At 52.7% G+C, this 15279-nt stretch overlaps 2 protein-coding genes across 7 annotated transcripts; one reads left to right on the top strand and one right to left on the bottom strand.

Annotated features, from left to right (window-relative positions):
• Positions 1-557: 557 nt before the first annotated feature.
• Positions 558-3799, bottom strand: LOC308046470 (deoxyribonuclease-1-like; the record flags this gene model as incomplete). Its single annotated transcript, XM_080354309.1, has 8 exons — positions 558-611; positions 882-978; positions 1057-1214; positions 1514-1626; positions 2404-2519; positions 2666-2749; positions 2916-3004; positions 3653-3799. The coding sequence occupies 8 exons, from the start codon at positions 3797-3799 to the stop codon at positions 558-560; spliced, it is 858 nt and encodes a 285-aa protein (XP_080210435.1).
• A 2344-nt stretch (positions 3800-6143) lies between these two features.
• INTS15 (integrator complex subunit 15) lies at positions 6144-15169 on the top strand. Of its 6 annotated transcripts, none has more exons than XM_080354282.1 (6): positions 6144-6414; positions 7326-7547; positions 8793-8958; positions 10795-11322; positions 13053-13092; positions 13716-15169. In XM_080354282.1, the coding sequence occupies exons 1-6, from the start codon at positions 6253-6255 to the stop codon at positions 13921-13923; spliced, it is 1326 nt and encodes a 441-aa protein (XP_080210408.1). In that variant the 5' UTR covers positions 6144-6252; the 3' UTR covers positions 13924-15169. The 6 variants fall into 6 exon arrangements, with proteins under 6 accessions (XP_080210408.1, XP_080210407.1, XP_080210409.1 ...); XM_080354281.1 differs by having other exon boundaries at positions 6144-6444; XM_080354283.1 differs by lacking the exons at positions 13053-13092; positions 13716-15169 and adding exons at positions 12283-12334; positions 12483-12618 and having other exon boundaries at positions 6144-6444.
• The last annotated feature ends 110 nt before the right edge of the window (positions 15170-15279 follow it).

The raw sequence follows: 15279 nt of genomic DNA, 5'->3' as shown, positions 1-15279 counted from the left end.
CACAGAAACTCCTGGGAACAGACTCATGTCCTCTGCCTTCCCCCACCCTCACCATCAGCACCCTGTCAGCCATCCCACAGCCAGGCAGGCTTCAGCAGGATGTGGTCCCCAAGTCAGTGGAAGAGCATTCAGTGAGGGGACTGAATCCTGCCCAGAGCCTCCCAGGCTCTTCCTGGTGTCCCCGCTTTTGACACCAGCAGCTCAGAGGGGAGTGACACTGTCCTGTGGATCCAGGGCTCCTGATGGCAGGAGGGGGACCCTGGTCCTGGGGACTTCCCTGGCTCCAGCCCTGGTGGGGCTGCTCGTGACAGGGGGATAGGGGGCTCAGGCCTGGGGAGTTGATGGAGGGACTGAAGGGACACTCCCTCCAGAGCTGCAGGACTGGAAAATCTTGTTTTTTAATGGAAGCAGAGAGCATCCCACTCCCACAAGATTCTGGAGAGCAGCTCCTTGCAGAGACGGCAGGCTACTTGGCTGGTGCTGGTGCGCTGTGGGCTCCCACGAGGAATGTAGGTGTCTGCTGGGGTGTCCTGGTAGCTACCAGTGCAGGGATGGGCTCAGCGGGCTTTCAGGGTCACCTCCACCGGGAAATGGTCGCTGACGGCCAAAGCCTGATGTGGCAGGAAAGCAGAGAGGCAGCTGAGCTCGTCTGGACCCACCAATGCTGTTGTGGCTGGCTGGGACCCAAATGCTCTGCTCCAACCCCAAAATTTAGACTGGACCCCAAAATGCTCTGTCTAGAGCATTGCATCAGTGCAGGGGTTGACATTGGGTCACCCTCGGGTGCACCCTGGGGGACAGGGAACCCACCCACACTCCTGGGAGGTGTGGTGGGTGGGATCCAGTGCTGATGGGCTTGTGTCCCCCGACCCCTCACTCACATCCTTGATCTGCAGGTGGAAAGTCTTCTGGAAGTTGTTGACGGTAGCAGAGCCAGGCTCGATGTCTTGGCGCAGGGCAGTGCCACAGGCGACGATGCTGCCAGGGCATCGTGGGGGTGTCAGAGCCCACTGGTCCCCCTCATGCCAGCCCCTACCCCACCGCCGAAGCACCCACCGGTCGTAGGCACAGCTGGTGGTGTCAGCGACGGTGGTGTCAGCGCTGTCAGGGATGAGCCACTCACAAGCACCGAGGGAATGCAGGCGGATGGATGGCCACTGGGCGCTGGCCACGTAGGAGCAGCCGGCGTTGAAGTCACCCAGTAAGAGGATGTTCTGCAGGGGAGTGTGCTGTGCCCCTGCCCACAGACCTCACGGGGCAGCAAGGGCTTCCTAAAATCTTACCAGATACCCCCAGGTCTCCCCAGCACAGGAAGAATAGCCCCCAGTAATGGCAGCAGAGCCACACAGCAGCTCCATGCCGGGACACTGCCAGGGTGGCACTCGCTCCAGTGGGTATGAGACGTCTCCCGTGGGACACATCCGCCCCAGGACAACCACTGGGACATGTGGTGGCCGTACCCCCGCCCGCCTGGCTGCCCCAGGGAGGAGCCGAGCTTCCCGCTGCCCCTTACATTAGTTGCCCACTTGTTGACAACGTCGATGTAGACATCGTAGAGCGCGTCGATCTCGGCTGCTGCGTTGCTGGGCTCGGCGTGCAGGGGAACCATCACAAACTCCTCCACCTCTGCCAAAGAGGTGTCCATCAGCCCCCAGCTTGGGTGCAGCACTCAGGAAGGGAGTGGGGACCCCAGAGGACCAACCCAGGGCAAGCCTCAGCTACTGCCCAGGAAAAGCTGCCAAGGGAAAGAGTGTGTTGCCTTTTGTGGTCTGCCCGTTCTCCAGGCCAGGATTTCCAGCAGGGAGCTGCATCTCTCTGCACATGGTTCAGGGTTTGGTGCTTGCTTCCCACCATTTTTTTTTCAAGTCACCGTGGTTTTCGGAAAGAGATGGGTGGGAGAAAGATGGAAGAGTGTGTGTGCCCTGGGGAGCTGCTGGGGAGGTAGAGGTGATGGCACAGAGTAGGAGATGGCACAAGGTGGGAGGTGGCACTTGACTGGAGATGGCATGCAACTATAGGAAGCAGATGGTGGGAAATGGCCCAAGACAGGAGGTAGCAGGCAATGGGATGTGGGACATGATGGGAAACAGCTGGAGATGTGAGATGGCACACAACTGGGGACAGTGCATGCTGGGAGGTGACAGGCAATGGTGTGAGGTGGCACATGGAGGGAAACAACAGGCAGTGCTGGCCACGCTGGGCTGGGACCCAGGACTTCTGGGCACCCACAAGTGGGAGAAGACCCCTCAGCAGTGGAGGACTCAGTGGAGCCCCTGAGCTGGGCTCCAGGTCTGAACCCCCACTTGGCAGGCACAGCTCAGCCCCGTGTGGAGGGCACCCCATGCCAGGAACGAGCAGCTGCCCACACCATCTGAGATGCTGCCATGTGCCAGCTCTGCTCACGTGTGGTGGGTGAGGAGAACTCGACGATGAAGGGCTCCCTGCTGAAGGTGTCGGTCCCACAGGACTCACAGCCATCATCATAGTAGTAGCTTCTCAGCACGGAGACCATGTCCGACCTGGGGGAGAAGCACAGGGCAGCCCCCAGCACTGTCCCTGCCACAGCCAGGGCCTCCATGCGGGGGTACCAACCACCCTTCAGGAGCCACTGCGGGGGGACAGTGGGTGACACGGGGGACGCTGGATCCTGGTGGCAACCCTTTACCTGTAGATGAAGACATACTGCTCCTTGTAGCTGTTCCGACCCAGTGGGATGCTGTCCAAGAAGCTGTATGGGTGCTGGGACATGCTGGGAGCCAGATGTGGAGAGGGTGAGAGGAGGGTCCCAGTGCCCCCAGCACCCACTGGGCTCTCTCTAGCCGAGCTGGGGGTGCCCTGGCACAGTGCGATGCCGGCCAGGATCTGCCCCAGTGTCCAATTTGCTGGCACCTCCTGCCCTGTGCCATCAGGGTCACCTGTTCAGCTGGTCCACGAGCTTCTTCACGGCTGTCAGGTCGGCATCCCGGACCTCCTGTACCAAGGTGATGTCGTACTCCAACAGGATCTGGGGGGGACAAGCTCAGAGCTACTTGCCCCTGGCCAAGAGCTGCTCATGCGGGCACCTGTGAGCTGGACTGGGCTGTGAAGGCTCCAGATTGGCAACAGGAGGGCAGCAGGGACCCCAGAGCCAGGGAGGGAGCTCCTCTGCCAGTGTGCTCTGGCTTAGAAGGACCCTGGGGTGACATAGTGTCCTCTAACACGCATCTGTCTACCACCCACCATCCCAGCAGCTCCTCAGTCACAGGCTGCTCAGAGTGAGGGACCTCAACAGCATCACCCCTCCTTGGTTGGGGACCAGCAAGAGTGGAAATGGCCCAAGGTTGGAGATGATGGCAGGGAAAGAGCAGATGGGTGAATGGATGGAGGCTTGGATGGATGGATGGATGGATGGATGGATGGACGATATGCATGGAGGCATGTATGATTAGAGGCATTGGTGGATGGATGCACAGATGGATGGGTAGATAGATGGATGGAGACACAGGTGGATGGATGGGGGGATGTGGACAGGTGGATTGACAGGTGGGTCTGTGCACAGATGGACACACAGATGGACAGACGCCTGCAGAAAGCTCGTGTTCAACTGCCCCAAGCTGGCTGCGTCCCAGAGAGCAGAGAGTAGCCACAACTGCTCCTTCCCCCCAGCACTCACAGAGACGATGATATCTGCGATAGTCTGGTTCGACATCTTGCTGTCCCCAAATGTCTTGATGTTGAAGGCGCTGATCTTCAGCATGGTGACCACATGCAGCAGGAGAGCTGCAACCAGCAGTGACAGCACCAGCTTTGAGGATTTCATCCTGCGTGCATAGGGGCAGGGATGGGCTCAGCCTTCCTGGCTGGCAGGGGAATTAGTCACAGATAACAAGAGTGGTCAGGGTATTCCCACTGGCCATACTGGTTTTGCTGGGAGGCATTGGTTTTCCAGAGAACCAACGGGACATGTGTGTGGTGCACCTCTGTCCAGCCATCCAGCTCCTGCCTCACGTGGGACCTCATCCTGCCTGTCCCTTCTGGAGGAGGGGCACGCTGCTCATGAGGCCAGAGCAGGTAATTCACTGGCAAAGGAGCAAATGCCATCACGGTGACGCAGAGAAGTCACTTCCTCATTCACCGCACTCAGCCCGGACACCTCTCCTGGCCCAGGGTGGGTGGCAGTGGCTGGGGACACTAAGGTCCCTTGGCTTGTCCCTCTCCCACCCCTCCCCAGGTCTGCACCGAAGACCCAAAAGACCCAATAGCAGCTGTGCTGGCACAAAGCAAAGAAGGGATGGATTCCCACGCCTCTCCAGCTCTTACTCTGCCTGGAACATCCTCACCTGGTGTGTCTTGCTCCCCTGTCCCCCAGCACAGTCCCTGCCTCATCCTCACCCAGGCTGGAGTCCCCCAGGACCACCCACCGAGGCAGCGCGGTGGCTCTGACCCATGCAGAAAAGCATTCGGGAAGTATTTCCCGTGGTGCTCAGCTCCCCGGGGTAATATTTCACCAGCGGGTGGGATGTGAGTCCTGCCCAAGCCCAGGCGTCCCGAAATCCTAGTCCCTCCGGGAGCCCCAGTAAGACCCACAAACACCCCGGCTTTTGGCACACCTGACCCAGGGAAGGGCTGGCTGCCCCCGGACTTTTTCTCCTGGGGCAGCCACTCTAGTTAAATCCTCACCTTTCCCCTCTTGCACCCTCGCTGTGGCTGAAAACACTACCATCTGCAACACCGCAGCCCCTCCAGCTGGTAATGCAGCTATTCGGTAATGCCATGATTTGGTAATGCTATAATTTGATCACACTACAAACTGCCCAAGGCCCCACGAGTCCCCTCCGCTCCCAGGGGACACAGCCACCTCTGCAGCTGCCTGGGCAGAGGCACTGATAGACACCTGCATCCATTCCGGCTGATGCTCGTGAGCTGTGCCTGAGCTTGGCCTCGGCAGAGCATCTTGGCAAAACTAAGCTGATCTGGAGAAAATTATATTAGAGAGGGAAGTGAGCTCCTGGGGCACGGTAGGAGAGGGGAGCAGGACGTACCTTTGGTGTCGTCTGCGGTCTCTGGAAGGGGAAGGAGCTGTACCTGCATTTATGGGGAGGGACGTGCTCACCTTGCCAAGCTGTTGCCCAGCCAAGAAGCGTGCAAGGCCGCGGGCTCCAAATGGCATTTTTCATGAAGATCTGCTCAGTTAAACTAAACAACTCTTTCAACCAGTGCCAACACCTCCCGCCACAGGTAAGGCCGAGAATGTGCCTGAATTGATAAAAATGCTGTCAAGAGGTCTGCAAGGTGTAAGTGAATCCCAGAGACCCCTCATGGGGAATGGCAGCTTTCCAATACAGGGTGCGGACAGCTCTCACTCATCACCAGCCATAGTTTCTCTTAAAACGTGTTTATTTCACCAACTGTTCCCATCCAGCACTCCACATTTCCAATGAGCTGTTTTCAGGCAAACGTGCTGGGGCTCAGGGGTGCCCAGCACTGGGGGCTGAGCACAGTCGGTGCATCCCAGCACAGCCCCACCAGCTTTGGTCTTTGGCTGTGGAACCAAGGCAGGAGTCCCGAAAAACAACAGGACCCTGCTGCAGTGCCTGTCCCCGAACATTCCCAAGCTGGTCACCCCGGCCCGGCCGCAGTGGCCTTGGCTGGTGTCCCTGCGCTCCCCGGCCTCCCAAGGCAGCTGCCGCGTTTCCCAGGGGGCCGTGCCGGCCCCACAGCACACGGTGCTCCCAAGGGCTGGGTGGGGACAGGCTCCCCAGAGCACACCTGGGCCTGCACGCTGGCTCCCACAGCGGGATCAGGGCGAACCCCCCGTGGGGCTGTAGCTCCCCAAGGTCAGGCCCTCCAGGGTCAGATCCCCCTGGGCCAAGACCCCCAAAGGCCAGAGCCCCCAGGCCAAGACCCCGCCCAGAGCCAGAACCCCCTGGGGCCAAGGCCCCTCAAGGGCTAGCCCCTGGCTTTCCCCACGTCAAGATCCCCTCAGGGCCAGTCCCCTCCCGGGACAAGACCCCCCAGATCAGCTCCCGGTCCAACCCCCCCGGCCGGATCCCCCGCAAGGCCGGGCCGCTCCGAGGCTCAGCGCCGTTCTGGGCGGGGCCGCCAGGGGGCGCTGCCGGCGGCGGGCGCGGCTGGCTCCTTTTTGTCCTGCGCGGGCTGCCGTAGCGCCCGTCCGCGCAGCGCCTCCGCCACCGAGGGAGGCCGCGCTGAGCGGGGCCGGGCCGGAGGGACGCGGGGAGGGCCGGGGGACCCGCTCTCGGTAGGGTCGGAGCCATGAGTGACATTCGGCACTCGCTGCTGCGGCGGGACGCGCTGAGCGCCGCCAAGGAGGTGCTGTACCACCTGGACATCTACTTCAGCAGCCAGCTGCAGAACGCCCCGCTGCCCCTGGTCGACAAGGGCCCCGCCGAGCTGCTGGAGGAGTTCCTGTTCCAGGTGCCCAAGGAGCGCGGCGCTCCGCCCAAGGTGGGCCCCGCCGCGGGGTGGCTGGGGGGCGAGGCCTGGCGGGGGCTCTGGGGCAGCAGACGGGGGCCCCGAGGGGGCTGCTGGAGGCCGCGGCCCCGGGGAAGCCGGGCGGGGAGCAGGGCAGGCCCTGGGGGCTGGCGCTCTGCGGGCACGTAAGAGGCAAGAGGCCGAACGGAGCTCCAGGGAGGGGCGATGGAGGCCGAGGCCATTAGAGCGCGGGACGGGGTCCCTGTGAGGGCTGCTGCAGGAGGTCGGGGTCTCGGGAGGACAGGGTCCCTGGGGGGCTGGTGACGGTGCTTTTTGGCTAAGAGGGACTGGACAGGACTTTGCTCTCCCAAACAGAGGTGTGGTGGGGCCTGTGGCCTCACAGTGCTGCAGCAGAGCTGTGCCAGGGTTTTCAGAAGGCTGTGTGTGGGCTGGAGCTGAGCGGGGACCTCCCAGAGAGCAGCGACTAGAAACCACGGCTGCTGCCGAATGTCGAGGAGTGTGGGCCTGGGGCCCAGCGGGCTGTCTGGGCTGGCTGTGACACCTCCCCCAGGGCTGCCTGGAGGTGCCCTTAGTGCTGTTATTTGGAGAGGGAAGAAATATTTTTCACTCCAGTATTGCTATAGATCTCTCAGTTTGTGGGCAGCACTTGATGGTACAGCCAGCACCAGCCTTGGGCATCCAAGTATTCAAATGCAACCTAGAGCTTTCCTGTTTAAAAAGGTAGACGCAGTGGTGGTTCAGGAAGCTTTAATATGTGTGCTGTACATAAATACTGAGTTTCTAACGCCTGAGGGAAGCTCTCAGCTTTTACTGTTCCTGTCTTCCATCAAAGCAGCTTTTGATTCTTCAAGAGCCCCGGTATATTTTGCAGCTTTGCATTTGTTTTCTTTCAGAGACTGAATTCACTTCAGGAACTTCAGCTCCTTGATATCATGTGCAATTATTTCCAAGAGCAAACCAAGGATTCGGTCCGGCAGATCATTTTCTCATCTCTCTTCAGCCCTCAAGGAAATAAAGCAGATGACAGCAGGATGGCTTTACTAGGAAAGCTGGTTTCCATGGCAGTGGCTGTGTGCAGGGTTCCTGTTCTGGAATGTGCTGCCTTCTGGCTGCAGGTACAGCTTTTGTGCAGGCAGGGCAGTCTGGGGAAGGAGTTTGGGAGTGTGTTGTGATGGGCATGCATGAGGCAGGGTGTCACCTTATGGCTGGTGACAGCTGTTTGCAGTCAGCTGCTGCTCCGTGGGAGTTTAAGATGCTACAACAGCTGGCTGCTGCAGCTGCATTCATGCCACGTCTGTGCTCGTGCCTATTCCTTTGCTTCAGGAAAAAAGGTAGAGCTTTTGCCAATCAATTTGCGTGCTGCACTGGCGGAAGAAAACGTTGTGGTTTTTTTACCATGGGTGAAAGTTTTATTGAATGTTGTTTTTTTTTTCCTCCACCCAACCTCAGCATGTTAAAAGGGATCAGCGGAGTGTTTGACTGACACGGGGAACAAAACTAGGGCAGTTTGTGGTCACATTGCCCAAAGAAGCCACCTCTGGAGTTTGGAAAATAAACTGTCCCTCATGGCACAAGAGGCAGACCTCTCTCTTGACATTTGAGCACAAAATACCTGTATCGGGTGTTCAAATCTGTGAACACACTGTGTCAGGATCTCCTATATTGCCTCTTTTCCCATTGAGATTTCCCAACGCAGACCTTGGGAAGTGCATCTTTGTTCCCGCTGCCTTTGTGGGATGTGCAGAAATCACCTGTTTTACAGAAAGGGCAGCACGGAACGACTGTGCTGGGAGGGAAGGGTGACAGGAGGCGGATCAGTACAGGTTCTGTGGAGTTCCTCTTTTCCCAGCTGTGAGCCTTGACAAAGGAGGAGGGGATGTCACCTGGATAGCAGAAGGTGGTATATTATTTTGCAGGTCAAAGCTCTGAAGTGACATGAGGATTGCACAGAATTTTTCCATATTAAAAATGTCAAGTGTAACTGAGAGGTTACTGAACTAGTTGAACTACAGAACTACATCACTGAATTAGTAAAAAAATCACTATCTAAGTCAAAATATTGGTGTAAAGGGCTTTAAATTTAAACTACAGATACTGTAAACACAAAATATCACCATCTATTTTAATATTGTGGAATAGTAGTTTTATTTCTGTGTAAGAGTATCTTTGACATGCAGAGAGAGAGAAAGCGCACTTTGATTTTGGGGAAGTGGAAACACAAATGTTGAAATGGCAAAACCTATGGGCGAAGTGGGCAGGCAGAGTGTTTGGGTGACATAAACTTTAACGCTAGCTCTGTAGAACTTTCTGTGATTTGGTTTAATCCGCTTTTCCCTGTGTGCTGTCCTGCACCCCTGCAGCGAACCCCAGCTGTGTACTGTGTGAGGCTGGCCCGGGCCCTGGTCGATGACTACTGCAACTTGGTGCCAGGCTCCATCCAGACCCTGAAGCAGATCTTCAGCGCCAGCCCTCGCTTCTGCTGCCAGTTCATTACCTCCGTCACAGCGCTCTACGACCTCTCTTCAGGTGAGTGTTTCCAAGCTGTGTCTTTCCAAGTAAGAGAGGCAGAATAACGCAACACAAATTAACTGTTGCAAGCGAATTAACTGCTGAAATTCTAAAGATGCTCGTTACCATGTAATTATTGTCAGAAGCCGCTCAGGGGTGTGGCTGTTGCACCATGTGTCACTGCGGTGAGAATAAAAATAATCAGGGAATGGCTGAAGGGAGAGCCTTTGCTGGAGAAGCAGGCAGGTAACACCTGACACAAAGGGCAGTGTCCTCCACAGAGGGCAGAGGACACAGGGACCTTATTGGTTGAGCAGCTCCAGGTGTGAAAGCTGATCTGCCTGGGCTGGGGAGTTTGGCCTCCTTATTGTGTGTCACCTACCCAGCAGATAGACTTGGCGCTGTCTCTGTCTGATTCCTTCCAAAAAGGGGGGGAACACAAATTTGGAATGTTTCCAAGCTGAGCAGCATTTCTGTTGAATGGTGACAAGAAACACAATGAACAGCATACCCCTGGTGCGCTCTTTAACTGCATGTGTGACCAGCTGGTGGTACAACCTGTCTCAGGTGGTTGTTGCTCAGACACTAGAAACGTGTAGGTGTCTTAAGATCAATTTATCTTTCCTCGGCGAGACAGATAGAGAGCTCATGGTATACTAGGAAACAACCCTGCAGTAAATAACAACATCATCCAAAAAAGCAAATCCTATTTGTTATCAATAAAAGAAATATTTTGCGCAGTCTTCTCCAGATAAGCAGCGTGGTATTAGTGAGAGAGAGGTGCAGGCTTCTTTTTTTTTTTCTCTTTTAAAGTGTTTGGTAAAGCTTACAGCATAGTCTTCCTCCATATTTAATGCCTATTTAGTGCAACCACTTGGAAATCCATCCAGCTAATTAAAAGGTATGTTGGAAAGGAAATAACATGAGTTATAGGAAGTAACTTTTTAAATCCCTTAGTTTGAGGTGTTATTGGTGACACAAGAAAAGGAAGTTTGCGTTTCAAAGAGTGATCTGTAACTGGGCAGTTTCCACCACGTCCTGAGGACAGGAGTTGATCACACAAACACCACTATCTGTGATACTGAGAGGTCTTGGAAAAAACTAAAAACTGGAAAATACCAGTTCTGCATAGTAGTAATTCTATAGTCCAGGTGGTTTTTCCTATGAGTCATTGCATAAGACCCGATTAGATAGTTCTGTGCTGAGCCCTCTGTTGATGCCGTACACAACTCACAACAAAAGTACGTGGCTCAATCCAGTGACCTGACCTTGTGATGGGATGATGTGAAGTCAATGTTTCTCTTGTCTGTACTGAAGCTTCAGTTCATGACCACATTTCACTTCTCACTTGAAGCTTTACATAATCTTATAATCCTTTACCTGTCAGGTGATTGTGTCGTTAAGTTTTTCCACAAAGACATACTTGTTTAGATAAGTTGTAAAGGAGATGAGTTGAATGACTGGGGTGAGGAGAAAGAAGTGCCAGCAAGTCTTCCTTATTTCCTTCCCCATTGTACTTCCTGTGGCAAGGGATAAATGGAGACAGTTTAGAGGAGAAAGTGAACAGGGAATGGGTGGGAGAGAAGGAAAATGACAAAAGCAGCTTTGCTGGGAAAGGGGATAAATGTTGGCATTTGGTGGTGGAGAAGATGAAGTTGACAGGAACATGGTTGTGTCTTCCCTGGGACAAATGAGCACTTAACTTTGGTGTCTTTAAAAAAACAGTGAAGTTGGGGAGGTTGTGAAATCGTATTTGTGACAGTGTGGGAAGAGTGTATGTGAGAGATTAAAGATTGCTGTCCTGTGCTCCCGTGCAAGGCTTGGCCTACTCAGTAATACCTTTCCTATCTTCAGATGACCTCATCCCTCCTTCGGATCTGCTCGAGTTGATTGTTTCCTGGATCTTTGAAGACCCCCGCTTGATCCTCATCACATTTCTAAACACTCCTATTGCAGCCAACCTGCCAATAGGGTTTTTAGAGCTCACCCCGCTGACTGGACTGATCCGTTGGTGTGTAAAGGCCCCCTTGGCTTATAAAAGGAAGAAGAAAGCCTCTCTCTCAAATGGACATCCCCCCAGCAAAATTGCCAAGGACTCAACTTCAGGAGAAGACAGAGATTGCCATCAGCTGTACTCAAAACTGCATCTAAGTGTCCTGCAGGTTCTTATGATGCTTCAGGGGCATTTAACGGAGAAGAACCTTTATGGGCGCCTGGGCCTTGTACCCTTTGACCACATTGTTCCACTCATTGAGGAAATTAACAGACTGTCTGATGAACTCAATCCTCTCAATGCATCCAAAGAGATTGAACTGGCTCTAGACAGACTGGCTCAGGCTTTGCAAGTGGCCATGGCATCGGGAGCACTCCTGTGCACTCGAGGTAAGTTTTCGGTGGGGCTGGCAGAGACCTTGGCACAGAATTATTTTCCTCCCCTGTGTGGATGTTGTACGAGGGAGTTTGGGGATGAGGAGAGTAAAGATCAATGTGTTCACATCAGAAGTAGTAGTTGGCTGCTCGTAGGAAGCAATAGTCCATGAAATATTAATAATTTGGGAAAAATAACTCCATGGAGAGTAGAAGAGGCAAGATCATTGATGCAGATGATGGTGCGTTGCTTTGCAGAGCTCAAGAACTGATCTTCTACCTTGCAGTGTGCACAAGGGGATTATATCTGGGCGTCCAGCATGGGGACAAATTTGACCTCCTTACAATTGTTTGTAGCTATTTAAAAAGCACTGTTTAATTGTGCTTCAATTTGACTTCTGTGAGTTTGCCTGCTGGAGGAGAGACCGTGAAGCAGATGAACCATGGGGTGGGTGTGCTAGACAAGGAATTTGAAAAGCAAACAAAAACTATTAATCTGGAACGTCTGGTCCTTCAGCTCTCCTGTAATGAGACCCCATTACGGTGCGTGTGATTTCAGTTAAACTTAGTAAAGAAGCCTGCTAATGTGGCTCTCATCAGTCTTTCCTGTTGCCAAAACCATTTTTTCTCTAAAAACTTGCAGAGGTGAAAGTGGGAAGTGCCTCAGTACAGCACAGGGTCACCCAGACGTACTGTTTTCTTGATATGCTCTCTTGAAAATGAGTGATTTTTAGTGTGACCAAAAGGTTTAGATCTTCCTAACAGCCAGAGCAGTTAGTGCAGACCCTGGCTGCAGAGAGTGGCCTCTGCCTAAGGAGGTGACCGTTGCTTTGCCCTGGCTGAACCGGAGCTGCTGGTCAAATCTCAATGTTCTTCTGGCTCATCTTTCATAAAGTAGCTCTGGGTGTAATAAGAACAGGGAGAAAAGTGGAAATTTTTGAGTTGATGGCTTGTTTTGGGTGTGTTTTTTCTTAGCTGCTCACCTGGTACATTCTGAGCACTTGTGTAGAAGTGAAGGTAGTTCAATGTAAGTAGCTGCTAAAATACCATTTTCAGTGCTTTGGGGGTGTGTTTATCTACAAAGGCAGAAGTTTGTTCTCAGGCTGTTCCTGAAAGAACTCCAGGAGCAGGATCTGTTGTTAAATACCTTTGTTTTATCTATTCTGCTTTAGCAGAGGTTTGGAGATGGTAAAAAGGTGCAATTTCTAGTTGATAGACCTCAGAAGAACAAAGCAAGCAAACAACAAAAAAAACTCAACAAACCACAACAAACAAGAAACTCACCCTTTCTTTATGCCAGAACTGTTTAAAAAAACAAAACAGGTATTAGGTAAGCTTTGCATTGCTTTGACCTGGTGTCTTTCTCATCATAAATGCCATGTTCAGTGGGTAGAGTCAAACCTTGTATTACCTATGTCTTAGCTACTTCTTGATACTGTGGTGGTATTGTGAATTCTATACTAAGACTCTGTCTGCCTTGAAATGAAGCTGCGTTTTCCATATGGCAGCGTAGGTTAAGTGTTGAACATACAATAAAGTGTCTATGTGCAAAGCTGGGGTAGTAACTGGTGAGACAGAGAAACATTTTCTCTCCTATGGAAGGTTTTGGTCTGAGAGTGGGATTTTGGATATTTTGATGGCTGTAGCTTTTTAGGTAATCTGACCTTCCTAGAAAGGAGAGTGAAGAGGAAAATTGCTCTAATTTCTGCTTTACCCTTATTGTTATATCTTCTGTCCTCTTTCAGATGACTTGAGAACTGTGTGCTCCAGGCTGCCGCATAACAAGTAAGAGACCTTTCCACAGCTGTGTTTGCTTTGGTGCATATCCCAAAACACGCATGTGAGGGCTGTTGAGACAAAATATCTTCTAAAAATTTGTGTGTACTTTCTGGAAATTGGCCTTTATTCAGACATGGTTTAGCACAAGGATGAAGGTGAAAGTGCTGGCTGCTTCTTCCCTTGCAAGCTGGACTATTGACTGGAGGAGACTTCAGTGACCCCCACCACACAGACGATCTTGCCCTACCTGTGTTAGAATAGATGCACAGAAAGGGAAAATGTCCTTACAGCATGGAATGTGCCCCAGAGTTGTCCCTTCCGCATGTCCCAGCTTGTTTTACCTAACCCTAAGCTTAACTGCACTTTGCTTCTTGCTTCTTTGCAAGTGTGGATTTGTTTGGTTGTGGGTTTTTTTGGTGGTTTTATTCAATTTTTTTTTTTTAGAGAAGAAAGGAAGAAGAGTGTGGTGGAAGCTGTAAAAGCGTAGTAGAGTCATTGTCCTCTCGCCTGTCAGCTGTGCTGTGTATTGGTTGCAAGTTGTCCTTAGAGCTGGGCCCTTGCAGGCTGGGGACAGCCACAACAAAAGCTTTCTCTGAATAATCCTCACACCTCTGAATTTCTCTCCACAGCCTGCTGCAGCTGGTGATCTCTGGTCCAGTACAGCAACCAGCCCATGGCGCTCTGCCACCGGGATTTTATCCTCACATCCACACTCCTCCTCTGGGCTACCCCGCACACGCCGCGCACCCAGCGCTCCCGGCTCACCCGGCGCTCCCGGCTCACCCTGTACAAACGTTCATCCCAGGAATGACATTCCCATACCGGCCTATCCGCTAAAATGCCAAGACTGTACAGTGTACCCGGTTTCTCATAGTGTGAGGAAGCCTTGCAGATGAAACCAAATGTCTCGGGAACCACATTTTCCTCGTTGGTGTAAAGCTGAGCGATGCCCGTGTGAGGGATCCGCTCTTGGCAGCAGGGAGGACACAGTCGATGGGGATGCAGGATGTGAATACTGAGGCAGATCATAGGGATGAAAGGAGGCGGGGGGGAAAGGCAACAGAAACTCCAAACCTCTGCAGCGTGTGGAAATTTTTTTGACCCACATTGTTTCATATAATCAGCACGGGTGTATTTTCTCAATCATGTGTTTTCAGTAGCCCAGATCTAGTTGCCCAGCTCATCTTGCTCTAGGAGGGCCAAACGCAGAAGTGTGAGATTTTTCCAGCTAGTCCACTCCAGCCTGCTCCTTTCTTTGTAAATGTTTGTATCTATAGCAACAGAGTATGTGTACACTGTATATTTTTGGAACACAAATGTTTGTTTCAGAAGCACAAGGTAGAGTAAAGCAACACTTCCTATTAAAGGAAACAGTTTAAGAAGCGTAAAATAATTCTGCTGCTTTATCTCTCAAATAGCAGTAAGGTCTAATCTCTTAGGCCTGTGCCTGTCTAGCCACTTTAGTTGAGCTCTTTATTGTTGTGCTGTGATTCTCTCAGCCTGCTCTGCTGGGTGAAAAAGCAAGAAAAAGGGTCCTTTCTACAAAATAGTGACTTTATTACAAAGACCTCTGCTGCTGTTGTCCTCATCACACTTTGGAGATGTGGTGGCTGTAGTTACCGGATTGCACGTGCGCTACAAAAATGGGACAGATTAGATGGAAGCTGTGAAAGTCTGATTTAAATGAAACAGCTGGAAAGGAAACTGACATTCTCTGGAAAGGGAAGGTAAATAATATGCTTTGACTTTTGGTCAGCCCTGAAATGGTCAGGCACTTGGACTATGTGATTGGTTTAGGTCCCTTCCAAGTAAAATATCCTATCTCACTTCACTTCATAGAGCTTCAACTTCTAATTATAGCAAAAACCCTTAAAACCTTAGAATTTCAGGATTAGAGTCATCACTGCATTGAGCCCTGGCTGTATGACAGGCCACCCTGGTGCCCCTTGCGGTGTAGGACTGGGGAAAACTGCGGGAGAGGTGTGTGCCCGACCTGCGTCCTGTTTCCTAAGCGTCTGTGCTCAAGGAAGCGCCGCTAATTAAAATATCCCCCTTGATTATCATCGATTTCGCGCTGCGCCTCCTGCCTGGAGCCTGCCCGGCGCTGCCCACGTGGCCCCCAAGGGAGCGGGATTTCCCTTTTGCGCTTGCGCGGGTCACGTGCCGGCAGACAGCCAATGGGGACAGGCCTTG

Source organism: Nesoenas mayeri, assembly GCF_963082525.1.
Source record: "Nesoenas mayeri genome assembly, chromosome: 15".
Lineage (NCBI taxonomy): Eukaryota > Metazoa > Chordata > Aves > Columbiformes > Columbidae > Nesoenas > Nesoenas mayeri.
This window is presented reverse-complemented; position numbering and strand designations above follow the sequence as displayed.